We start from the raw sequence: 26,823 nt of genomic DNA, 5'->3' as shown, positions 1-26,823 counted from the left end.
CAGTGCTTCATGTGAGCGGAGTTTCTCAACTCTAAAGCTGGTCAAGAATCACTTACGTTCTACCATGGCTGAGAATAGATTGTCAAGTCTAGCTATACTTAGTATAGAGTCAGCACGTGCTTGAGCAAGTGTCTTGAGCTGGATGAGTTTGTGAGACGATTTGCTGTCGAACATGGCAATCGCTGTATTGTTCTTTTTTAGCTCCATGACCTGCTGTTTAGAATTGAATATACATCAATTGTTTGTGAAATTTAAATAAAACTGAATTGTTTTGCTGCTGAATATGTAAATATATGTAATATCTGACAGTGTTTTAAGTCTTATTAAAAAAAGACATATATATGTTTTTGGCTTTTTGTAACAATATTTAGACTCTTGGCATGACATTGCTGTTGTCTGTTTTCACTATCTGGATCTGTATAAAGAAATACATATACTCCAGGCGTGTGTGCGTGAGAGTGAGAGAGATGCCACCCTTGAATTTCAACTTGCCACCCTTCTGCCACCCCATGTAAAATGTTCTACAATTGCTACTGGGTACAAGTGCACCCAACAATATGGTCACAGCACTGTGCACTTATTCCTAAAACACTTGTTCAATGGTCTATTTATCTATACTGGTGGGCTTTTTGTCAACTTTTTTGACTAAGTTGGACCCACATTTTAAAAGCTCCCAGCCACTGTAATAACAAACTGAGGTGAATGTGAAAAGGGGAATGCTGTTGATCCTGTCCACTGCAATCTGTAGAAAACAATTGCGCCTAGCTGCTGAAATGTATAGCTGAAAACTACGGTTTGTATAAATGGTTACATTCCCCAACTTTTTTATGCAGAGCTCCATGACCTTAATTGACATACTGTATGTTGTTCAATGGGGGACAAAGATCAGAGGCCCGCATAAAGAAGCAACTGGAGCCCATCTGAACATGGCTCCACTAAAGTGACAGTTTTCCAACAGACTTGTAACATTGGTGAACCGATGTTGCACCTTCAAGCTAGAAGGACGCTTATCTCCTGAGAAGTTAATCATACATTAAGTTAGCAGTGCTAGAATTGGTTGAGATTTGTCTGAACCCAGTAGGTTAGATGCACAGCGCCGCACCATCAAAGCTCAGACTTTAGCTACATTTCACATCCAACCTGGAAAACAATACAGCCGATCCTACTTGTGTACCGGGAACCAAGTCCGTATTCAGAATTTCTATCAGAATTTTCTGAGTTTGGTCCTTAAGACTGATAAGGTTATTGTAGGTGATTTGAATATTCATGTGGATGTCGGCAATGATAGCCTTAGTGCTGCATTTATCTCATTGTTGGATTCGATTGGCTTCTGTCAGAGTACAGGAACCAACTCACTGCTTTAACCACACCCTCGACCTTGTTCTTGCGTATGGCGTTGACGTAGAGCATTTAATAGTCTTTTCACAAATCCCTCTTTTATCCAGTGGTGGGCTGTCAGGGCCTGCTAAGCCTTCTCTGCTGGCCTAAAAAGAATATATATATTTTATGATTAAAAGTTATAGCTATTTTATAATGTAATAGTTTTTCACAAATACACTACATGTATTATCATTTGTCCCTATTAGCTTATTTTCTCATTGCACAGCTCCTGTATTGCTCCGTTGCTCTGCCTTCAGCCTGCTCCTCGGGGACGCCAAAATCTCAACACCACAAAGAATACGGCCAGTTGAGCAATATCTCAAGTAATGTCAGTCCTCCAATCCATTGTGACTGGCACAATGGTTAGCATGCCCATCTTTCAGAGGATTGGTGGTTTGAGCTCTGGCTCTGCTAGTTTTGCTTCTTTTTGTGTGTTGCTTTTGTCATTTTAACAGGTGGCGGTAATGCACCGCCGGTGCGCCATGATCAGCTGTTAAACAGCATGCGTAGGTACAAAATCCACGGCCCACCACTGCTTTTATCAGACCATTGCTTTATAGCTTTTGAGTTTATACTACCGGAGTGTACGCCGTTAGGCAAACATTTCTACACCAGATGTCTAATTGACAGTGCTGTTGCTAGATTTAGGGAACCGATTCCTTCTGTATTCGATTCATTTCCATGTCTCAATATAACAGACTGTGCTAACTTTAGTCAGTCCCAGATTGATCATCTCGTCGATAGTGATACTGGACTCTATAGCCCCTCTAAAAAAGAGGATAATTAGACAAAGGAGGCTCACTCCATGGTATAACCCTCAGACCCACATGTTGAAGCAGGCATCGCGGAAGCTTGAGGGTATATGGCGCTCCAACAATTTAGAGGAATCTCAGCTAGTTTGGCGGGATAGTCTGAGAACACATAAGGCCCACCGTAGTGCCAGAGGAGCCCATTACTCATCCCGTGGCGGGCCGTGGATTTTCTACCTGCGCTTCAGTGGATCAGCCGTTTAACAGCTGGGCGCGACGTAAAAAAAATGAATGCCGAGTTATGCAACCCAACCTCCTAAAAATTACAATCAATGTATGTTAGTGTTATTGTCATGCTTCCCAGCTGAAGTTAAGCATATTTGAATTTCAAAGTTCTGCGGAGGAAAAGAAAACAGGATTCCCTCAGTAGCAGCCAATTAAGAGGGGCTTAAGGTCAAGCTGCCACAAAACTAGTGGCACCTCTAGTTGCCACAGGAAGTGCCTATACGAGGTGCTGGTGCCACGATTTGAGCTTACTGGATATTTTACAAAGTAAAAATTCTACATCTAAAAAATATATAATAATTTCTGAATATTTAATAACTGATAAACATTTGGGCTGTAGGACATTTACTTTGTAAAATATCTGAATTGGTACAGTTAAGATCTTTGGATGTGTTCTAAACACATTCAGAGTCAGTATTTTGAAAACCGGATGTTGAGCCACATGGATCTCTCCGCTTGCGTGAATATGTCATTTTGAGCATGTTAAAGTAGTTTCTAAACCATTAAAGCCTGAACGTTGTACTTTGGGGCCTGGCTGAGAAGCATTGCATCTGGAGACAATCCCAAACGTATAGTTACAGTAACTCTTGTCACCACCATTTTAAACAATGTTTACCATCTTCAGAGCTCAGCAAGAATCATCTTGAAGACGATGTATTGCACAACATTTTTATTAAAGTCAAGTTTAGTGTAAGGATCCACACTCAGTATGAAACCTGAAATTCAAGATAAGAAACATTAGTACTAGTTACACAAGTCATCATTGTGCAGATACAGTGTCAACATACCTTGGCCTGATTCTGGCCACCAGCTTGGCTGTTAGCTGGCTGCCTGAAGCCTCCATGGGAAGAAGCCTGTCCATAACCAGCCTGTCCGGAAGAAGCCTGTCCATAACCAGCCTGTCCATAACCAGCCATCACAGGATTGGGATCCTTAAAGCTCTGGGGGGCTGCAAAGTTAGTGACGGGCTCCATCTGCTGCTCAGGATCGGGTTGGCGGTCTCTCACGTAGTGAACGTCTTCCCAGTAGTCCCTCCCCTGCTCGTAGCTGTTGCTGGCGTGACTGACTGTGCCTGGAGGATACTGGCCGGTCAGGAACATGACGTCGTAAAAAGGGTAAGGGCCGGGGTACGGGCCGAGGCCCCAGCTGTCACCGATGAGACCGTCTGGCTGAGGTTGGCTGGTGAAGCTTTGGCCAGCATACTCTTGCTCATAAAATGGTTGTGGAGGCAGCACAAGCCTGCCTTGTTCCTCGGTCTCCCTCTCGTTGTCACCATGGTCAAAGCTTCTCTCAAAATGGGACAACTCTCCCGCCTGGTACATTGGTTCAGGTGGGAAAATTGGACTCACTTGCCCAGGGAAACTGGAGCCAACTGGAGTGCCAGACGACATTCCCTCACCTCCAGAGCTGCTGGGAGGAGCCCAGTTCCTGTCTGAGAACAGGAATAGAGACCAGTATGAAGCTCACAATAAAATGTGTTCAAGCCAAGACTTGCTAGGGATTATATATATATATATATATATATATACACACAAAAAAAAAGTTGGAACCACAGAACAATAAGCATTATATTTTCACCTTGAGGGCCAGGTTGAAAAGCAGCTCCTGGTTGTGCAGCACTGGCAGAGTTTCTCCTCCCAACAGGTTCTCTGTATCCTGAGGACACTGGTCCAGAAGACTTGGAGACAACAGATGGTGCTGGTCTTCTTGGATCAGTGGGCTGAGGGAAACTGGGCCCCGGCTGTGGTCGAGCCTGGTATGATGATGTGGGGACGCCTGTAGAAGGAGCTGCAGGTGAAAACTGTCCAGAAGGAGCTCCCTGGTACGAGTCCAAAGCAGGAACAGCGTTTGGGTAACCGCTGCCAGAAGAAACGCCAGGATTAGAGCCTAGAACAAGAAAATACAATTTAAATCCAAAGTGAATTAAACTGAAACATGTTTCACTAGAGTTGATGATACTTTACCTTTCTTATAAGGAAAGCAGCAAATGTCCACAATCAGCAGAGCTAAGAGGGAAACCCTGAAAACATTAACGTAAGACCATGTCAAGTGATTCCCAGTAAACAGTCAACTTGAGGAACAGCGCGCACGCACCCCCCCCATTACTTACCCTGCAACAAACCGTGCAGTCATCATGTTGAAGGACAATGCATGAAAAGCTGTCAAATGTGGAGGATTATAAGAGTAACATAAGATCAGAACTGACCAATCAGAGCTAACGAGTTAATAACATACAGCTGCTGGCAATTGACTCTCAGTAGGTTGATTAAAATGAATACATTGGGTATTGGTGGAAGGATGTACAACTGGGTATTGGATTTCTTGTCTAGCAGGTCATTCAAAGTAAAAGTTGGAGATGCTGTGTCAGATGAATTTAGTATTGTAAATGGGATCCCACAAGGTAGTGTCATTTAGTGCCCTATTCTATTTAATATTATGATAAATTACATCTTTATGGATATTGGAAGAGATATGGGCTCCCTGCTTTATGCTGATGATGGGGCGGTATGGAAAAGGGGAAAGAATTTTGGGCATGTGAGCAGTAGTATTCAAAAGGGTAGCAGAGTTTAAATACTTAGGCTTGTGGTTTGATTGGAAATGTTTGTGGAGAACTCACATTGAAACTAAATGCAAAAAGGTGATCTATGTTATGAGAGCAGTTTCTGGGCATGAACAGGGTGCAGATACAGTCACTATTGGATATGTATAGGGCCATTATAAGATCAAGTATAGATTATTGGTGTATGGAGCAGCTGCTAAGAGCACACTTGAAATATTAGATATAATTCAGTCCAGAGCTCTAAAACTAAGCACGAGGGCAATTAAATCCACCCCAAACATCGCACTTCTGGTGGAAGCTGACGAACTGCCATTAAACTTAAGACGGGCCAAACTAGCTATGGCTTATTGGGTGAAGCTAAAGGGTTCGGGAGAGGAACTTTCTGCAACCAATGTGCCGCAGGAATGTTGGGAATACACACACAATAAAGGGAAAGGGTTTGGGTGGAGCATCAATGCAGTAGCCAATGAGTTTGGATTAAATAAGTATGAGTATGGTGCCAATGTGACGTGGGGAGATGTTCCTCCGTGGATTTTTCCAGCCAACAATGTGGACTTATCACTCATAGAGCAGAGGAAAAAATGGGTGGGGGAAAACTGTGATATTGGACATCAGACACAAGAATACATGAACAACACGTATTATAATTATCTGCCAATATACACCGATGGGTCGAAAGACAATGGGAATGATCACGTTGGTGCAGGGGTATTCATTACTGAATTTAATAGGGTTATATGTAAAAGAATTAATGTCAGACAGTCTGTCTTCACGGCTGAAATTATTGCTATAATCTTGGGGCTGCAATGGGTGGAAAAGGTCAGGCCTGAGAGAGTGGTCATCTGCTCAGACTCTGCAGCAGTGTTAAACAGTGTTAAACAGCATTAAGTCCAAACGATCTATACGAGAGGACTTAGTGCTGGAAATATCTATGCTAATGCTGAGACTCCAAAGGCTGGGTACTAGTGTGCATTTTTGCTGGGTTCCTGCTCATATAGGTGTGGCGGGAAATGAGAGAGCGGACAGGATCGCTAAGAAAGCCCTTAAACTAAAAAAAGAGGAAATACTGAGTATTCAGTTTGGAAAAGGGGAAGCGAAAACTGTTATTAGAGAGGCAGTGAGGAAATTATGGCAGAGGGAGTGGGACAACAACTGCAAAGGAAGGCACTATCACAATATACAAATCCATAAATGTTGAGTTTTTTAAAGGGAAGTGTCGGAGAGAGGAGGTAATCATATCAAGGCTTAGATTCGGACACACAGGACTGAATGCAACTCTGTTTTTAATGGCAAAAGTGGGAACAGATAAGTCTAATTTTTGTAAAGAGACTGAGGATGTAGAGCATGTTATCATGAAGTGTTGGAAATACAACTCTGAAAGGAAACTTTTGAAGTAAAAAATGTGTCAGCTGGGACGGAGGTGGAGTTTGGAGGGAGCCAATATTGATGTCTTAGAAACAAAGTGTGGGGGGACAAATGATCCATTTATAGTGCCACAATTTCAAGAATGTTTTGAAAGTCTTGTACATTTACCAGTCAAATTAAAGAAAACCATCTACTTAACCTCAGAAGACCAGTGCATAGATCTATTTCAGTTGGATTCAGCTATTATCCATTACATTCGTCTAACATTGTAATTCTTTGGACTTTTATTAGATGAACTGTGTCATTCTAGCGGGAACAGAATTGCCTTTCATCAGACTTTATTGTTTGAAAATATATTCAACATTCCAAAGTTGTGGAGAATCATTAGCCCCAAATAATGAACTGAACAAAAGTTTGCTGTCACTATATATGTGGATGTGTTCTTGATAATGACACGGTGGTCTTAGATTGTATTCTTATGTAGTTTGAGTTGGTGCCAACTTCATACAGTTGTTCTGCATTGAGACAATTCCCATTAAACGGCTTAAAATTAGTATTGGTTTGCATTATAAATATATTACATCATTCATGTAAATGTACCAGACTTTTGATAAATTCTTGAAATTGTTGAACTATAAATGGATCATATTTGTTCTTGCCAATTTATTTCTGAGAAGTCAATATTGGCTTCTGTTTGTAATTGCTGAGGCTTGATCCATCTACTGAAAGTCATTCACCAGCAGCTGTACGTCGTTAACTCGTTAGCTCTGATGGTCAGTTCTGATCTCAAGTTACTCTTATAACCCTCCACATTTGACAGCTTGTCATGCATTGTCCTTCAACATGATGACTGCACAGTTTGTCTCAGGGTAAGTATAGTGGGGAGTTCCTTAAGTTGACTGTTTACTGGGAAACAGTTGACATGCGTTTTTATTTTCTCACTCTTTTCAGGGCTTCTCTCATTGCTCTACTGATTGTGGACACTTGCTGCTTTCCTTATAAGAAAGGTAACATATCTTCCACTCTAGTGAAACATGTTTCAGTTGACTTCACTTCTAATTTAAATTGTATTTTCTTTTACCAGGTGCTAATCCTGGTGCTTCTTCTGGCAGCGGTTACCCAAACGCTGTTCCTGCTTTGGACTCGTACCACGGAGCTCCTTCTGGACAGTTTTCACCTGCAGCTCCTTCTACAGGCGTCCCCACATCATACCAGGCTCAACCACAGGCGGGGCCCAGTGTCCCTCAGCCCACTAGTCCAAGAAGACCAGCACCATCTGTTGTCTCCGGGTCTTCTTCTGGCCCGGCCTTCTCAGGATACAGGGAACCTGTTGGGAGGAGAAACTCTGCCAGTGCTGCACAACCAGGAGCTGCGTTTCAACCTGGCCCTCAAGGTGAAAATATGATGCTTATTGTTCTGTGGCTCTACAATTTCTTAACTTTGTTCATGGTATACTTCCATAATCGCAGCAGGTCTTTGCTTGACCCATGTCTTGAACAAATGTGAGTTTCATACTGGTCTTTATTCCTGTTCTCAGACATGAACTGGGCTCCTCCCAGCAGCTCTGCAGGTGAGGAAATGTCGTCTGGCACTCCAGTTGGCTCCAGTTTCCCTCAGCCCACTGATCCAAGAAGACCAGCACCATCTGTTGTCTCCAAGTCTTCTGGACCAGTGTCCTCAGGATACAGAGAACCTGTTGGGAGGAGAAACTCTGCCAGTGCTGCACAACCAGGAGCTGCTTTTCAACCTGGCCCTCAAGGTGAAAATATAATGCTTATTGTTCTGTGGTTCCAACTTTTTTTTTTTTTTAATGTGTGTGTGTGTGTATATATATATATATATATATATATATATATATCCCTAGCAAGTCTTGGCTTGAACACATTTTATTGTGCGCTTCATACTGGTCTCTATTCCTGTTCTCAGACAGGAACTGGGCTCCTCCCAGCAGCTCTGGAGGTGAGGGAATGTCGTCTGGCACTCCAGTTGGCTCCAGTTTCCCTGGGCAAGTGAGTCCAATTTTCCCACCTGAACCAATGTACCAGGCGGGAGAGTTGTCTCATTTTGAGAGGAGCTTTGACCATGGTGACAACGAGAGGGAGACCGAAGAACAAGGCAGGTTTGTGCTGCCTCCACAACCATTTTATGAGCAAGAGTATGCTGGCCAAAGCTTCACCAGCCAACCTCAGCCAGACGGTCTCATCGGTGACAGCTGGGGCCTCGGCCCGTACCCCGGCCCTTACCCTTTCTACGACTTCATGTTCCTGACCGGCCAGTATCCTCCAGGCACAGTCAGTCATGCCAGCAACAGCTACGAGCAGGGGAGGGACTACTGGGAAGACGTTCACTACGTGAGAGACGGCAAACCCGGTCCTGAGCAGCAGATGGAGCCTGTCACTAACTTTGCAGCCCCCCAGAGCTTTAAGGATCCCAATCCTGTGATGGCTGGTTATGGACAGGCTGGTTATGGACAGGCTGGTTATGGACAGGCTGGTTATGGACAGGCTGGTTATGGACAGGCTGGCAAACCGGCTTCTTCCCATGGAGGCTTCAGGCAGCCAGCTAACAGCCAAGCTGGTGGCCAGAATCAGGCCAAGGTATGCTGGCACAATGTGTTTGCACAAATGATGATTGTAACTCGTACTAATTATCTTATCTTGATTTTCAGGTTTCGTACTGAGTGTGGAGCCCTACAGTGAACAAATATTTATGAATTTAATAAACATATTGTCTAATGCCAAGTAGCTCGTTTTCTTTAGTTAACTGGTTTCTGGGAAACTCCTCGTGCACATTATGTTTTTGCTAATTCCTCTCATAGTACATATGCCACTCTATTGTCCTGATGTTCCGTAGAGGACAACCGTCGCGTTAAAAGGACATCACGTAGGGGGGTGGGGAGGGGTCTGTCATTGCCAACTTTCCTTGGCCAGTCTTTTCAAAATGGCAGCCTCCACAACAAGCACATTTTATGGAAAAAAAGAAAGGTAAGCGTTACATTCATAATGTTTTGTAATGATGTATTTGGATTGTTTTTAGTAAGTGAGGGAGTATTCAGTGCTGAGCTTATTGTCATAGGAAAAACAACTAATTCATGAATGTAGACTGTAGTGCACGTCAGGACTTTGTACTTGTGTTTATTTCAATTTCTTTAGTAGAGAGCTCCATGACAGAGGCAGAGAGCATCCTTAACCGGATCATTGAGGGAGATTCAGACCTTTTTAAACAAATTATTTGTACTAAATTATAGCGTGCTTTGTATTTCTCTTAGGTCCATGCTGTGTTGGAAGAATACAGAATTGCACATGATAGAACCTAAATAAGCCGTAGAGACTGCAGCCACAGCAGTACTTCCAGCAGTACGTTGATCTGTCCTTAACGAAGTCCTGTTGTACACCACAGTGCACATGTTATAACATTGTAATAAAGTAATGCTTAAAAAAAAAAATCTTTGCAATGTGTTTTTTACCACCATATAAAAAAATATATTTAACATATTTTTTTTCCTGGGTTTCAGGAGAATATAGTTGTATATCTACTGCATTAAACAGTTTTGAGCCTAAATTCAACTTATACAAAATATGTATTCTCATTTGTACTGCTTATCAAACTGGTAAAGGCTGTTACGTGATTTATGGGTCCACCACCAAACTGGTTGCATTTAAATCTACTGAATGTACCTTATTGTAGGCTTCTCAATGTACAGTCTAATTGGGAAAGTGTGGTAGCACTTCATAGTAACTACACACTTTTTAACATATTTAAAGCATGAGTAAGCACTTAATTAATTTATAAAGCATTGTTCCAACATGAACACTCAATAACTAATCAGTATGCAATTCATAAACAGTTATGCATGTTTTATTGATTAATAAGCTTGACTGTTTCATGATTGGGTTTTCATACTATATAAATGATGGATTCCTCATTTGTAAATTAAGTAATATATATTAAACTAACTATTTCGGACTTATCGATGCGCTAATGGTTAACATGCTTTATAAACGTGTTTTAACACTGCAATTCATGATTAATTCAGGTAGTTACTAGTAGTTAAGTATGTTGTGTGACCCCATCTAAAGTGAGGACTGTCTCACAAATTAACAACTTAAGCTGAAACATGAACTTGATATTCATTGAGATTCATATTTAGGTACAAATCCTCTGCAGTCCGTGGCCTCTGATCCTGAGAGCTGACACCTAGTGACGCTCTGTAGGCTGCTTCACTTGTGTTTGTTTCAGGGTTTCTTCCATTCAGTAGGACTTAACTCGGGTGACCAACTTTACCAGCGAAGTGCATTCTACTTTTTAGTGCAATGAGAAATAAATGTGATGAGATACCCTTTAAATGTCCTAGTATTTTATTGAACACTTAGCATAATTCAGATGAATGGTCAGAGCTCTTTCCCCACGGAGAGTTCGGAGGTCTAACAATGAGTCTAGATTGTAGCAGAGCCTTGACACATACTGATGTTTCTGCTTTCGGGACAAAGACTTGAAGGTTGAGATTGTGTTCCTTCCGGCGCATGAATAAATACTCAGAAGCTTAAAGGTTGTTTGTTGGATCTCATAATTTTAAACTCATTTGAAGCTTGTGAATAGGAGTTACAAATCATTCCACCACAGGCTACTTTCCTTTTGTGTCAAGTTCTGCTTTTGCAAGGTCTGCATGAGCACAATATATGACAGGAAACACAATTATTACTGGAAAGAACAAAAAATGCACCACCCCATCTTGGGCCGCTTGTGCTGGAGATCTGCGTTCCAATGCCGTTACTTAGGTGGCGTCATCTTTGCATCTTTTACCTCCTACTCCACAGATTTCTGTATGACAGCCTGCAGTTTGAGAAACTCTGGTTGTCACCCTGTTTTCTCTCCCCAGCCACACAAAATGAGTGAAGCGATTGGCTACGTCACTGTCTCAGATGCGCTTGTTGGTAGCTTGGCACGCTACTTATCTGATTTTGTCTTCCCCTCCCCCGCACACATACAGGTGGAGCTAAGATATCAAAGCCGATCACAGGCCTCGACAGGTCCTGTTGTTTCTGATTTAGGGAGAAAGGCGTCTGCATGCACACAATATTCAGAGTTAAGCGGCACAAGTTACATAAAAAAGCACATACTGATTAATTGCCACAACAGTTTTTGCTTTCTCCTTATTTTTAGGATCGCTGTTCCTCGGCATTGAGATTGTGTATCAAGTGGTTTTGTGTCCTATTGTTTACAATACAAAGGTGAACACCCTCAAACAGAAGGAAATATGAAAATCTGCAGTTTAACTCAACAGTTTTTGTTTCAGGTGAAACTCAAAAGACTGCTAGTGAAGTTTGTGTGTTCTCCATATGTTAGTGTTGGTTTTCTCTGAGTTCCCGCAGTCCAAAAAAGACAGGTTAGGATACATGTTGACTGCTTAAAATTAGTATTGGTTTGCATTATAAATATATTACATAATTCATGTAAATGTACAAGACTTTCGATTAAATTCTTGAAATTGTTAAACTATAAATGGATCATATTTGTCCCTGCCAATTTATTTCTGAGAAGTCAATATTGGCTTCTGTTTGTAATTGCTGAGGCTTGATCCATCTACTGAGTCATTCACCAGCAGCTGTACGTTGTTAACTCGTTAGCTCTGATTGGTCAGTTCTGATCTCAAGTTACTCTTATAACCCTCCACATTTGACAGCTTGTCATGCATTGTCCTTCAACATGATGACGGCACAGTTTGTCTCATGGTAAGTATAGTGACCGCAAGTTGACTGTTTACTGGGAAACAGTTGACATGTATTTTTATTTTCTCACTCTTTTCAGGGTTTCTCTCATCGCTCTACTGATTGTGGACATTTGCTGCTTTCCTTATAAGAAAGGTAATGTATCTTCCACTCTAGTGAAACATGTTCCAGTTGACTTCACTTCTAATTTAAATTGTATTTTCTTGTACCAGGTGCTAATCCTGGTGCTTTTTCTGGCAGCGGTTACCCAAATGCTGTTCCTGCTTTGGACTCGTACCACGGAGCTCCTTCTGGACAGTTTTCACCTGCAGCTCCTTCTACAGGCGTCCCCACATCATACCAGGCTCAACCACAGGCGGGGCCCAGTGTCCCTCAGCCCACTAGTCCAAGAAGACCAGCACCATCTGTTGTCTCCGGGTCTTCTTCTGGCCCGGCCTTCTCAGGATACAGGGAACCTGTTGGGAGGAGAAACTCTGCCAGTGCTGCACAACCAGGAGCTGCGTTTCAACCTGGCCCTCAAGGTGAATATATGATGCTTATTGTTCTGTGGCTCTACAATTTCTTAACTTTGTTCACGATATACTTCCATAATCGCTAGCAAGTCTTTGCTTGACCCATGTCTTGAACAAATGTGAGTTTCATACTGGTCTCTATTCCTGTTCTCAGACAGGAACTGGGCTCCTCCCAGCAGCTCTGGCGGTGAGGAAATGTCGTCTGGCACTCCAGTTGGCTCCAGTTTCCCTGGGCAAGTGAGTCCAATTTTCCCACCCGAACCAATGTACCAGGCGGGAGAGTTGTCTCATTTTGAGAGAAGCTTTGACCATGGTGACAACGAGAGGGAGACCGAAGAACAAGGCAGGCTTGTGCTGCCTCCACAACCATTTTATGAGCAAGAGTATACTGGCCAAAGCTTCACCAGCCAACCTCAGCCAGACGGTCTCATCGGTGACAGCTGGGGCCTCGGCCCGTACCCCGGCCCTTACCCTTTTTACGACTTCATGTTCCTGACCGGCCAGTATCCTCCAGGCACAGTCAGTCACGCCAGCAACAGCTACGAGCAGGGGAGGGACTACTGGGAAGACGTTCACTACGTGAGAGACGGCAAACCCGATCCTGAGCAGCAGATGGAGCCCGTCACTAACTTTGCAGCCCCCCAGAGCTTTAAGGATCCCAATCCTGTGATGGCTGGTTATGGACAGGCTGGTTATGGACAGGCTGGTTATGGACAGGCTGGTTATGGACAGGCTGGTTATGGACAGGCTGGTTATGGACAGGCTGTCAAACCGGCTTCTTCCCATGGAGGCTTCAGGCAGCCAGCTAACAGCCAAGCTGGTGGCCAGAATCAGGCCAAGGTATGCTGGCACAATGTGTTTGCACAAATGATGATTGTAACTCATACTAATTATCTTATCTTGATTTTCAGGTTTTGTACTGAGTGTGGATCCCTACAGTGAACAAATATTTATGAATGTAATAAACGTATTGTCTAATGCCAAGTCGCTCATTTTCTTTCGTTAACTGGTTCCTGGGAAACTCCTTATGTCAAGTATTTCCTCTTTGCATGCATGAACCGGACATGTTCTAATCTGACAGATAATAAAATTAACACATGCAGGTGTCTTTAATTGACATGCCCTTTAAAATGACTGATGTTCCGTAGAGGACAACCGTAGCGTTAAAAGGACATCACGTGGGGGGATGGGGGTTTGTCATTGCCAACTTTCCTTGGTTGGTCTTTTCAAAATGGCAGCCTCCACAACAAGAAAAAATGAAATTTAAGCGTTGCATTCATATTTAAAATGTTTTGTAATGATATTTGGATTGTTTTTAGTAAGTAAACCTAAGGAGTGAAGGAGTTTTCAGGAGGTTATTGTCATAGGAAAAACAACTAATTTATGAATGTAGACTGTAGTGCACGTCAGGACTTTGTACTTGTGTTTATTTCAATTTCTTTAGTAGAGAGCTCCATGACAGAGGCAGAGAGCATCCTTAACCGGATCATTGAGGGAGATTCAGACCTTTTTATAACATTAGTGCTAAATTATAGTGTGATTTGTATTCCTCTTAGGTCCATGCTGTGTTGGAAGAATACAGAATTGCACATGATAGAACCTAAATAAGCCGTAGAGACTGCAGCCACAGCAGTACTTCCAGCAGTACGTTGATCTGTCCTTAACGAAGTCCTGTTGTACACCACAGTGCACATGTTATAACATTGTAATAAAGTAATGCTTAAAAAAAAAAAAATCTTTGCAATGTGTTTTTTACCACCATATAAAAAAATATATTTAACATATTTTTTTTCCTGGGTTTCAGGAGAATATAGTTATCTATCTACTGCATTAAACAGTTTTGAGCCTAAATTCAACTTATACAAAATATGTATTCTCATTTGTACTGCTTATCAAACTGGTAAAGGCTGTTACGTGATTTATGGGTCCACCACCAAACTGGTTGCATTTAAATCTACTGAATGTACCTTATTGTAGGCTTCTCAATGTACAGTCTAATTGGGAAAGTGTGGTAGCACTTCATAGTAACTACACACTTTTTAACATATTTAAAGCATGAGTAAGCACTTAATTAATTTATAAAGCATTGTTCCAACATGAACACTCATTAATAACTATCAGTATGCAATTCATAAACAGTTATGCATGTTTTTTCTTGATTAATAAGCTTGACTGTTTCATGATTGGGTTTTCATACTTTATAAATGAAGGATTCCTCATTTGTAAATTAAGTAATATATATTGAAAACTAATTATTTCGGACTTATAGATGATGCGCTAATGGTTAACATGCTTTATAAACGTGTTTTAACACTGCAATTCATGATTAATTCAGGTAGTTACTAGTAGTTAAGTATGTTGTGTGACCCCATCTAAAGTGAGGACTGTCTCACAAATTAACAACTTAAGCTGAAACATGAACTTGATATTCATTGAGATTCATATTTAGGTACAAATCCTCTGCAGTCCGTGGCCTCTGATCCTGAGAGCTGACACCTAGTGACGCTCTGTAGGCTGCTTCACTTGTGTTTGTTTCAGGGTTTCTTCCATTCAGTAGGACTTAACTCGGGTGACCAACTTTACCAGCGAAGTGCATTCTACTTTTTAGTGCAATGAGAAATAAATGTGATGAGATACCCTTTAAATGTCCTAGTATTTTATTGAACACTTAGCATAATTCAGATGAATGGTCAGAGCTCTTTCCCCACGGAGAGTTCGGAGGTCTAACAAGGAGTCTAGATTGTAGCAGAGCCTTGACACATACTGATGTTTCTGCTTTCGGGACAAAGACTTGAAGGTTGAGATTGTGTTCCTTCCTGCGCATGAATAAATACTCAGAAGCTTAAAGGTTGTTTGTTGGATCTCATTATTTTAAACTCATCCGAAGCTTGTGAATAGGAGTTACAAATCATTCCACCACAGGCTACCTTCATTTTGTGTCAAGTTCTGCTTTTGCAAGGTCTGCATGAGCACAATATATGACAGGAAACACAATTATTACTGGAAAGAACAAAAAATGCGCCACCCCATCTTGGGCCGCTTGTGCTGGAGATCTGCGTTCCAATGCCATTACTTAGGTGGCGTCATCTTTGCATCTTTTACCTCCTACTCCACAGATTTCTGTATGACAGCCTGCAGTTTGAGAAACTCTGGTTGTCACCCTGTTTTCTCTCCCCAGCCACACAAAATGAGTGAAGCGATTGGCTACGTCACTGTCTCAGATGCGCTTGTTGGTAGCTTGGCACACTACTTATCTGATTTTGTCTTCCCCTCCCCCGCACACATACAGGTGGAGCTAAGATATCAAAGCCGGTCACAGGCCTCGACAGGTCCTGTTGTTTCTGATTTAGGGAGAAAGGCGTCTGCATGCACACAATATTCAGAGTTAAGCGACACAAGTTACATAAAAAAGCGCATACTGATTAATTGCTACAACAGTTTTTGCTTTCTCCTTATTTTTAGGATCGCTGTTCCTCGGCATTGAGATTGTGTATCAAGTGGTTTTGTGTCCTATTGTTTACAATACAAAGGTGAACACCCTCAAACAGAAGGAAATATGAAAATCTGCAGTTTAACTCAACAGTTTTTGTTTCAGGTGAAACTCAATAGACTGCTAGTGAAGTTTGTGTGTTCTCCATATGTTAGTGTTGGTTTTCTCTGAGTTCCCGCAGTCCAAAGACAGGTTAGGATACATGTTGACTCTAAGTTGTTCAATCTCCGCTCGAATGGGCTCCAGCCCCATGACCTTGGAAAGGAGAACGGATGGATGCATAGAAAGTATTAGATAAAATGTTGAGGATTGTGTCTTATAAGTCACATGTGACTTTCATCTTTCTCTTTCACCACAAATGTTATTTTTTACAAAGGAGAAGCATTGAGTGAGATGGACAAAAAGAGTCTCGTGAGTTGAAAAGATGATGACATCTGACCATTAGCTGTCCATAAAAATTGCTGATATTTGCACTTTTCGTGCACTTCTGGTTATAAATGCACGCAAAAAAACGCACACACTAGTACTTTTTAAACCACGAGGTCCCTGAATGGAATAATAAATTCCCTGGAATAATTAGATTGAATGAATAAATGAATTATGTCCAGAATCCTTCTCATGAAAAATAACTTGTGGGAAGTCTCTGCAAACTCAAGTAACCAGAATAATGACATTGTTAGAGACACAGCTTGTACCTGTGCTTGTACTTGTACAGGTTTCACAGGAACGCAAGAAGGTTTTCCACAAAGCCCAAATCTCAAGAGTTTTTCCGCAGTTAGCTACTGGTCACCCTGAATTCGGGTATGTTGTCTCCACATTACACACATTTCTTTATTTTTTTCTTACAGATATTTAAACTACATGTTTTCATTCAAGGCCAGTTGTTCTGTAATGCAAGAACATGTAAGCCAATGCAACAGTATGGCTTGTATGTGTTTTTATAGCTTCAAGACTAATGGAGGTACATAGGACATTGTGTAATTTGTTGATACAAGTCAAACGATTAAATGATGGCAGCATTATCCTTTAAAATGGAGCTAATCTGCATTGTAATTAGGTAGAAGTTATGTGGCTCACAGCCTTTGCTAATGATCTGTGGAGTTAGTATCTGCAGGCGCTATCTACACATACACACAGAGATATGTCAGGGGTTGATGCCTTTGGTAACACTGGGTCATTGGTTTTAGGAAGTGGGTATAAGCCTGTTTGTGCACAATGACCACACATTTGTGTGGTCATACAAATATATTTCTTGTGATCCGGTCACGATACTGGTAAAACATATATTCTTAGGCCTCACGAGTGGCCTTGTATTCATCACAAGACTTCCAACAGTGATTTACATCTACACCCTCATCTCTCCCTGAACCTGCTGGTTCCCACTAAAAAATCTGCAATAAAGTGAACAAGCCTTATACATTGTGTAAAGTATCTGGGCCTAATAACAAAGATCATGTAACGGGCACCCATTAAATAAATTGCATTTATTGTGTATACCCCAAAATCACAAATTACACATTTGGCTCAGAGGGCTTTACAATCTTTACATATACAACGACATCCTCTGTCCCAAGACCTCCCATCGGCACAGGAAAAGCCCCTTTAACTGGGAGGAAAAAGAGACCTGAGGGAGAGCAACAGAGTGGGATCCTTCTCTCAGGATGGACAGAAGTGCAACAGATGTCATGTGTACAGAATGAACAACATAACAGAGTTACAGCACATTCAATGCATATGATAGAAACAAGTCATGTAATGAGTAGTAGGTATGATGAAAAAGTTACGACGACCAAAAATAGCAGCATCAGTGGATGTAATAGAATGATATTGATAATAAAAGCAGTAATGGTATTGGTAATACAAATAGCAATGTAACTGGCAATAACAATGATAATAGCAGTAGGAGTCGAGCAGGACCAGGGTCCAGATAGAACCACGATCCATGTAAACCTGTGAGGAGAGAAAGCACAAAGGCTCTGGTAAAGGAGCAAAGTTAGTAATATGCAATAATGGTGCATTAATTGTGCATGCATTCATAGGGAAGGATAGTGCATTAGTGCACTGCATCTTGTTTTCTTCTTTACTAGAAGGGTAACCTAGAGGGCACTTCATCAGGTTTCATCTACTGTAGGGGGATCCAAGAGGTCCACTGTGACTCCTTCTAGCAATACCACTGTGGCCATTTTGCATCCGTCTTCATCAATTAAATCGAAGGAAAGAAAAGTCAAACACTGAAATCAGCCATTATCATCAAGAAAATGATAATTAATAATAGTCTCTGGAGTCTCAGTGGAGTCTACCGTGGTAGTCTGACATGATTCCTTTGATAATGACACTGGGCGACTCAAGTGGACTTTACATGTAGCTTGATCACATGCTGACATGCCAATGTCAATTGATCTTATGTCTTTAATGACTTGTTGCTGGTTGCTGGTCCTCTGATATCATTGTCATGTTGCTGTTTTTCGTTGATAGTGCCAATAACTATTTTTAATTCATGGAATTTGTTCAGAATTATGTATATTTAAACATCAAAAGTGTAACATGTCATGTGAGCAGCATTTTAAGGCGAGACAAATTTCCCTATGGGGATAATTAAGAATATTGTATCATACCCTACACTGCAAAAAAAAATTGTATGCGTGTAAACGAGAAGTTAATGCTAAAGTCTGGGGGCAAGGCCGGAGGACGGCCACCAGACGGACAGACACGCCTGTGCTTCGGAGAGCGGGGGTCCGAAGGCTGCTGGGGCTTCATAGAGCGGGACGGGGGCTCCGTAGACTGTGTCCCCTGGGAAGACCAGGACCCTGGACAGGAAGGGGAGCCGGGGGCCTCTGAAGGGGAGCCGGACACCGATGGGGAGCGTGACACAGATGGGGAACTGGACACAGATGGGGAACTGGACACAAATGGGGAACTGGACATAGATGGGGAACTGGACTCTGAGACAAGTCGCGGCACCGGTGGGGAATCCGGTGTCGGCTCTGGCTCGAAGGCGGCAGGGGGACATGGGACGGCTGCGAGGAGGCAGCGGGGACATGGGGCGACTGCAAGGAGGAAGCGGGGATACTAGACTCGGAGGCACAGAGTAGTGGCTGGGGTTTGATGATGCACTCTGTTATCACTTCCAGGTCCGGGACGGTTAAGAGAAGTGAATGAGGAGTTGGTAGGCAGTCAATATAAGTATAAAATAAACAATAAAGGGTGTTTGAAGAAAGTGTGAATTACCACAACCATGTGAGGTGCACTCTTACTCACTCACTCACTCACTCACTCACTCACTCACTCACTCACACCCACTCCCACAAACACACACACACACACACACACACACACACACACACACACACACACACACACACACACACACTCACACCATTGCATGATTCTCCTGACGAAATATTAATACTTCAGAATTGAGAGACTCAGTGAAAAATATAATGCTGAGCTGGCATTAAACAGAGTCTGAATAGTTCATATCAGAATCAGAAATCATTTATTGCCAAGTATGTTTTCACATACAAGGAATTTGTTATGGCGGTGAATTAAACAATAAACAAAGTGCAAGAAATGGGAGCATGTTTAAATTTAAAATTAAATGTACAATAGAATATACAAATTAAAATAAAGTGCACAGACAAACAGTAACAGGTAACAGTACTTTAAGGTGAAATGTAAGTGTAATGTGAAAGTGGCAAGTGTATTTAAATATGAGATATGGTATAGTTTTAAAAAAAAGGGTTTAAAAAAGGTTTGTTCCCTCTGTTATAAACTATGGATAGATAGATAGATAGATAGATACATTTCATTCAGTGGCAGCTTCACAGCTGTTTGGCTCTCCGAGGAGGCCGGAGTGTTTATTTTCAGCAAACACAAGTACTACAAGAGGAGAGAGATTTTCTCTGCTGCACACCAGAGATTAATTGAGAAAGAGAAAAACGTTGGGGAGGAATGAGAGGGAGGGAACTGGTGAAATAGAGGAAGGAAGAGCTTACCTATATAAAGAAAGAGAGTGGAGCAAACACAGAGAGGTGTGGTTTGTGAGATCATTTGGGGAGACCCACAGAGGCTGAACTGTGAGTACTAGAGAGTAGTACGCTGGAGAATAATACAACTTAACAAGTGTGCATTTTGTTTTTTGTGACTTCACAGGAGCTTACTCTCTTAAGAAACCATGTTTGTACTTTTTAATTGATTCTTATTGTTGTCAAAATGGGAGTTTCATGACCTACCAGTAGGTTTCTTTCTGTTTCCGTCTGAATTTATGGAGAAGTCTCTCTTTTTTTTTTAGGATGACTCACTCAAGCACAGAAGTTTTAGCTCATGTCTTGTTTGTGCAAGATTTTCCATTCAAGCATACCATGTCATGCAGTATGTGTTCTTTTGTCTATGCCAATTCATTTAAAGGTGCAGAACAGGCTCGTGTCAATTGTATCAGAATTACATTTCTAATTTTGTATTTCCTTTGTTTGGCAGGTGCAGTGAGAGGACATCTGTATGTGTCGATCCAGGTGGACATTATTTGTGATTTCCCTGTGAGTGTGTGAGTGTGTGAGGGACCATGCCAGGCCTCGGCAACAGCTTGTCGGTGCGACGCTGCCTCACCTTTGCGACAGGTCTAGTGGAGTGTCTGTGTTTCGCTGGAGCCGTGTTCGGATGGGCTTCGCTTGTTTTCATCCTGAAGACGGAGGGCTACTTCAGCTCTCGATGCGTCAACACAACATATTTCAATGCAACGCAGGTCTTAGGTCAGTTTGAAATCCTCACCCTCACTGCTTATTATTCTTAATTATTTTTGCCTTCATTAGATACTGCAGCCAAAGATAGACAGGAAAGGGTGAGAGAGGGCGCCACCTGAATTTAGATGTGTTTGTGTCATCTGACCTTCGTCACCTGGCTGGCCATGTATTTCACAGCATGGTTCTCTCTTTCCCTGTCTCGTATGTGTCTACAGATTGCAGTGGACAGGATGAACAGTTCTCTCTTGTCTTTACCATCGCATCCTTTATGAACAATTTCCTGACGCTGCCCAATGGCTTCCTCTTTGACTGGTTTGGTACTACAGTGGCTCGGCTCTTTGGAATGTGAGTCCAACAACACTTTAATTACTGAGGAGTAAAAGGTCAATAGATTTAAAAGATTTCCTGTGTAATTTCTCATCAAAACAGTGACTCTGTATAGGACTAGAATCCCACCAGTCGGGCCGTTAGGAGGAATGAAATGACAAACAGTGAGGTAGTAAAGAACAACAAGACCTTGTTCGAGGTGCAGCAAGTACTTTTTCCCTGTAGGTTGCACATTGTGTGTACTGACTAAGCGATGGTTTAATTCAACAGTTTGATTGGGTTTTATTTAGCTAAGATTCATTGCATCATCTAATTCTGCAATATGAAATATCTATTCTGCCAATGATTGAATAGTTTGAACATGGATTTGATTAATTTTGATGATTGATACAACAAAGAGGATTTCTTCCAGGGTACTTTTTAAGCTCTAAAGAACAGATACATTCTGGCTGAGTCTGTTTGTCTCTGTGCAGACAGTCGACACATATTTCAAAGAAATCCCAATCTCTTTATTTTTAATCAGTTCAGGCTTGTGTATGTGTTTTTACACTTCTAGTCTTTGAGAAAGATACCACAAAGTAACAAAAAAGTAACTCAAAAATCTATGTTTAATAGATCTTTTTTACATTGGGAGTATTTATACCCCAAACAAAAAACTGCAACCGGTTGCTTTGCTGTAGCTTCCAGTTATGGATGCAGCAATGAAACTAAACAGAATAAAGAATCCCTGCAGCCATTTTTTTTTATAAACCAAACACATTTCACTAAAGACAGATGGGCTCCTCATAATCTCCTTGCATGGCTGTAACCCTCTCTGCCTGTGGTGGCTAAGCTAATGCTACAGTGCAAAGAGGCAATTTGTCTGTCTGGTATTTCCCTCTGAGGAATTGCCAAATATGTGTGTTGCTAAATAAACTCTACGAGCTCCCCTGAAGTAAAAGGGACACTTACTGTAGGAAAGCTGGAAAAGTGAAAGGCCACAGTAGGTCTCTCGAGGGATGTTACGTAAAGTAGTTGAGGTCAGACAGCAACAAGAATAGAAATGCAGCATACATACCAGAGTCTGACACTAAGCAATGCAGAATGTATAGAAAATGTTTTATGAGAAATAGCAGAAGTTAAGAAAACTAAGGGCAATGAAATGGGAAGAGTGAGCAAATGATTAAGAAAAAGAAAGGTCAGGACCATGAACGACCATCACCAGACGATGGAGGAATGTCAAAGCAAAAGATTTTGAGTTATTTTGTGCAGATATTCAGACCCTGTAATGAAGAAGCCCTCCCTACTGCCTCAAAGTTCATATTGATTAAATAACATTACACCACACACACACACACACACACACACACACACGCACACGCACACGCACACACACACACGCACACACACACACACACACACACACTCAGCAGATATATCTAAATCCACAATAACAAACTGGTACAAAGGATACACATATGTTTCCACTAAAAGAGGGTGGAGGGAAAATTAAAGTCCATGGAATGCAAATAATTGCCAAGTGGAGCTGAGGATGGAAGTCAGCCAAACGTCTTCACACAGCAGAAGAAGAACTTGCTTTTTAACATGTTTACTGTGACTTGTAACTGAACATGTATTTGTTTGTTTTTCCCCCTCCAGATTTCTGTACACCTTGGGTACTTTGATGGTGGCCTTCTCGACTGCAGGTGAAAAACATTTATCTTTTTTTTTGTTTTGTGGCTTTCTCGGGACCCGCACTGTTAAAAAAGGAGTAAAGGTGTTACAGCTTTGGATGCTCATTTTTCCAATGTTTTTTTCCATCAGCTTTGTCCAACATGCTGTTCCCAGCTCTCTCCCTCCTGGCAGCAGGTGGCATCTTGTTTCTAATAACAAACATGCAGGTACTGAAATTGTTCAGATTAAAACAATTTAATATTCCATTTTAATCTTAATTAATTTCTTATTTTCTTCATTATTTAGATGATTACTATGTGAAATGTCCAGAAATTGTGAAAGCTGTCTGTCACAATTCCACATGGCCCAAGTTGAAATAATTCAATAGCTCATTTCATCCAACCAAGAGTCTGAAAGCCCAAATATTAAATTCATAATTTTATATAAAACAGAGAAAAGCAGCACAACTGAACTGTGTGAACTGGAGAATTTGAAAAAAAATGTTGTTGATGAGGTTTGATCGACTAATCTATTCATTGTTTTTAGCTCTGTGTCACATTTGTATATCTCTAAATCAGTTGATGGTTAATATTTTCTCTAAATTGTAATTGAAAAACTGCTGCACAGGAAAGTGAAAAAAAACGTTGACTTTTTCTGGATGCCTGTATGTGTGCTTTGTCAGTGGAGTATCAACTAAAGTCATTAAATAAGAACACAAACAAAAATGCTGCCCTCAATGCACTTTTGTTGGCTGCAAGGCTTTTCTCAGATCAGCGTATGATCATGGTGAAAAAAACACAGAGCTCTTTCAGGGAATCTTCACGTTCAAACAAGTAATTCAGCAAGAACACATTTTACACCAATTTACAGAAAAATAGACGCAAAAGAGCAAAGAAATCCCCAGATATGTACTCGCTTAAATGCAACATTTGTTTAAATATGTAAAAATGTCTCTCTTTAAGGTAGGAAACCTGTTCGGCTCACGTCGTTCCACCATCATCACTCTCTATAACGGGGCCTTCGACTCTTCATCAGCACTCTTTCTTGTCATCAAGGTGAGACACATTTACACACACATTCACAATGAAATATATTCATCCCTTCTAATTATGTAACAACGATCTTGATGTTGTCTCTTGCAGCTGTTACACGAGGCTGGCGTCTCTCTCCGCTCCTCCTTCCTCTTCCTGTCCGCCTGTGGCGTCATTCACCTCCTCAGGACTTTTTTCCTGCTGCCCAGAGACCACATTCCCTACCCGCTGCCTGACGACTACAAATACGGGTACAAAACGGCAAAATCACACATGCATCAACACCTCACGTGCCTCAGGAATGCATGAAGTGGAAAAAGAAAGAAAATCAATGAATCTGTTTGTTTAAAATAATTTGAAAATGGTTAAACATTGCAATAGTAAAATCAATTGTGCAAATATACAACATGAAAATGAGGTTTTATTTAATGCAACTACAGACTCGGCTTACTTGAGAGTACATACTATGTGCAGTAAGAGTAGAGCAGCGTCCCTAGAATAACATAAAATGTACATGTGCACAGGTAAATGGCAAAGTTACAGGGGTTAAGTTCTAGCTTGATATGTAGGGCTTTGTTGGAGAGGGGGACTAACGATTTATTAAAAAGCCCACACTGGGAGACTCTGGACTTTCAGCTTTACACTGAGGTTGCAGACCCAGGCTGCAAAGACCCTCACCCTAAGGAGGAAGTGCAGCCGCTGTTCTACCCGAGTGCAGAGGGTTTCAACGTGTCAATCATTTTGTTTTCAATGGGTATCTGCTCCTTTACAAAAAACAGCATTATTTCAGCATTATAAAACAAAACAAAAACAAAAAACTAATGATGACTACTTTCAATAGCAAACATTGCATTTTTTTTTTAATCTTCATGCAGCACATTTTCACATCATCTTGCCACAATCTTTGAAAAATATCCTTCATGCTGTTATGTGATTGTAGGGGGTGAATTAAAGTTAGATTTCCCACAATGCTCTCATTCTGTTGTTGACCTTTGGCCTTTGTCAGGATAACCTGTGGTAAATCAACAAATGGCAACAAACAGACAGCGACAGAGGAAACGCGCTTCAACGAAGATGTCCCGGTGAAACAAGGTCTGATTACTTTACTGTGACATAGATTGATACATATGATGTAACTGTATAAAATCTCTTCATCTTTGTTCTTTCCTCGTCTTCATCAATCTTCTTGTTCCCCCCTTGTCTCACACAGAGAAGAGTTTCCGTGAGTGTGTGATGTCCAGGTTCTTCATGTTGCAGATGCTTTGGTTATCGATTATGCAGCTCAGGCATTACCTCTTCATCGGCACCCTCAACTTCATGCTGCAGCGGCTGACGGCGGGGGACCCTTCACTGGGTAAACACACACTACATTATGTTTGCCTGTCTTATTAAGTCCATGAAGTTGCATGAATATTGACACGTTAACCTGTAGAGGACGTGACTGAAGTAATAATATATGAGTAAGAAGCTACTGTCGAGTATAAAAAGTACTTTTTGAACTCTTGTCCTCGCTGTGTGTCCCTGCAGTGAGCCAGTACATCAATGCCTTTGCTATCACGCAGCTGTGTGGCGTGCTGTGTGCTCCATGGAATGGCCTCATCATGGACAGACACAAGAGGAAACCTCGTGCTGCAGGTAACATAGTAATACTGATATGTCTAAAGATATGATACATATTAATTGAAAATGTCCCATTTATGACTGTGGTGGATAAACAGCAGTTCAGGTGCCTTAGACACCAACCTCATGCTCCTTTTAAGAAAGTTCTTAAAACAGAATTGTGCAAGAAAAAGACGTATTACTCAATTGTGTGTGTGTGTCTGTTTGTAGGAGAGAGTGAACAAGAAGCAGACCTGAGGGCCTCGGTGCTTTCTCTCTTCCTGACGGCGCTGCAGTGTCTGGTGTTCTCAGTGTGTGCCTCCATCCCGTATCTGCCACTTCAGTATGTCACCTTCGTCCTGCAGGTGCTCAACCGCTCCTTCCTCTACGGCGGCAACGCAGCCTTCATCAGTGTGGCGTGAGTACAAATAGACGCAGCACACGTCTTTGTGGACTACGCTTCAGTATTCTTATATCTGCTTATTATAATATTGTAACATTGTTTGTTTGTGTGTGTGTGTGTGTGTGTGTGTGTGTGTGTGTGTGTGTGTGTGTGTGTGTGTGTGTGTGTGTGCGCGCGTGTGTGTGTGTGTGTGTGTGTGTAGTTTCCCATCATGCCACTTTGGGAAGCTGTATGGTCTGGTCATGGCTCTGTCTGCAGTGTTTTCTCTGCTGCAGTATCCTTGCTTTGCTCTGGTGAATGGACCTCTGGAAGGAAACCCTTTATATGTGAGTACAACTATAATTCTTATTCTGGTCCTTCTCCTCCCTTAATAACCGTCTTTATGAACTCTCCTCTCATTACTTCCTGTTCTCTCTCCCTTCATGTGACTACAGGTGAACATTGGTCTGACACTGCTCAGCCTGCTCGCCTTCATCCATCCCCTCTCTGTCTTCTTGCACGTTCGAAGTCTCGCCTCCCAGAGAGCCATCAGTACCTCCTCTTAAAGTCTGTCAAATGAGACTTGCACTTAATTAGGGGACCCTCGGGCTCATACGAGCTCATATCTTGAGTTGCACTGCTCATAAGTCATACGGTATGAATCCCAGACCCATTGTCTTAGTCTCTGAAAAACCAGCAAATCCTTGCCTTCCAATACAATCAAAGTAAATGTTTCACATTTCTGACATAATTGGACAATAAACGGGAACAAAAGCCATAAGTATGAGCAAGTTTGGTCCAAAATGACCCTGTGAGAGCTCCCCAGGTTTTGGGGAAATTATTTTTTCAAACCGTTAGCAACGAGCTACCGGCAATTTTTTAGAACCTACTGAATCTAGCAGTACTTTCATCTAAGCTCTGGGGTTAACACCCGCCGTTTCCGAGACATGTGTGTGTGTAAAAATATTTTTCCCGCGGCCTCAAAATATGAAAGGTTACATTACTTTTGTCGAAGACGCCGT

The 26,823-nt window shown here is 41.7% G+C and overlaps 1 protein-coding gene across 1 annotated transcript; it reads left to right on the top strand.

The window, feature by feature from the left end:
- Positions 1 to 20,631: 20,631 nt before the first annotated feature.
- On the top strand, positions 20,632 to 26,367 carry LOC306745927 (equilibrative nucleobase transporter 1-like; the record flags this gene model as incomplete). Its single annotated transcript, XM_079228793.1, has 12 exons — positions 20,632 to 20,818; positions 21,025 to 21,154; positions 22,775 to 22,821; positions 22,940 to 23,016; positions 23,752 to 23,844; positions 23,932 to 24,071; positions 24,827 to 24,912; positions 25,031 to 25,174; positions 25,348 to 25,455; positions 25,651 to 25,837; positions 26,025 to 26,148; positions 26,257 to 26,367. 12 exons carry the CDS (start codon positions 20,632 to 20,634, stop codon positions 26,365 to 26,367), a joined length of 1,434 nt encoding a protein of 477 aa, XP_079084919.1.
- Between the last annotated feature and the right edge of the window lie 456 nt (positions 26,368 to 26,823).

The sequence above is a fragment of the Taurulus bubalis genome (assembly GCF_910589615.1).
Source record: "Taurulus bubalis genome assembly, chromosome: 13".
Classification (NCBI taxonomy): Eukaryota; Metazoa; Chordata; class Actinopteri; order Perciformes; family Cottidae; genus Taurulus; species Taurulus bubalis.
Note: the sequence above shows the minus strand (reverse complement) of the source record. Positions and strands in the feature narration are given on the sequence as shown.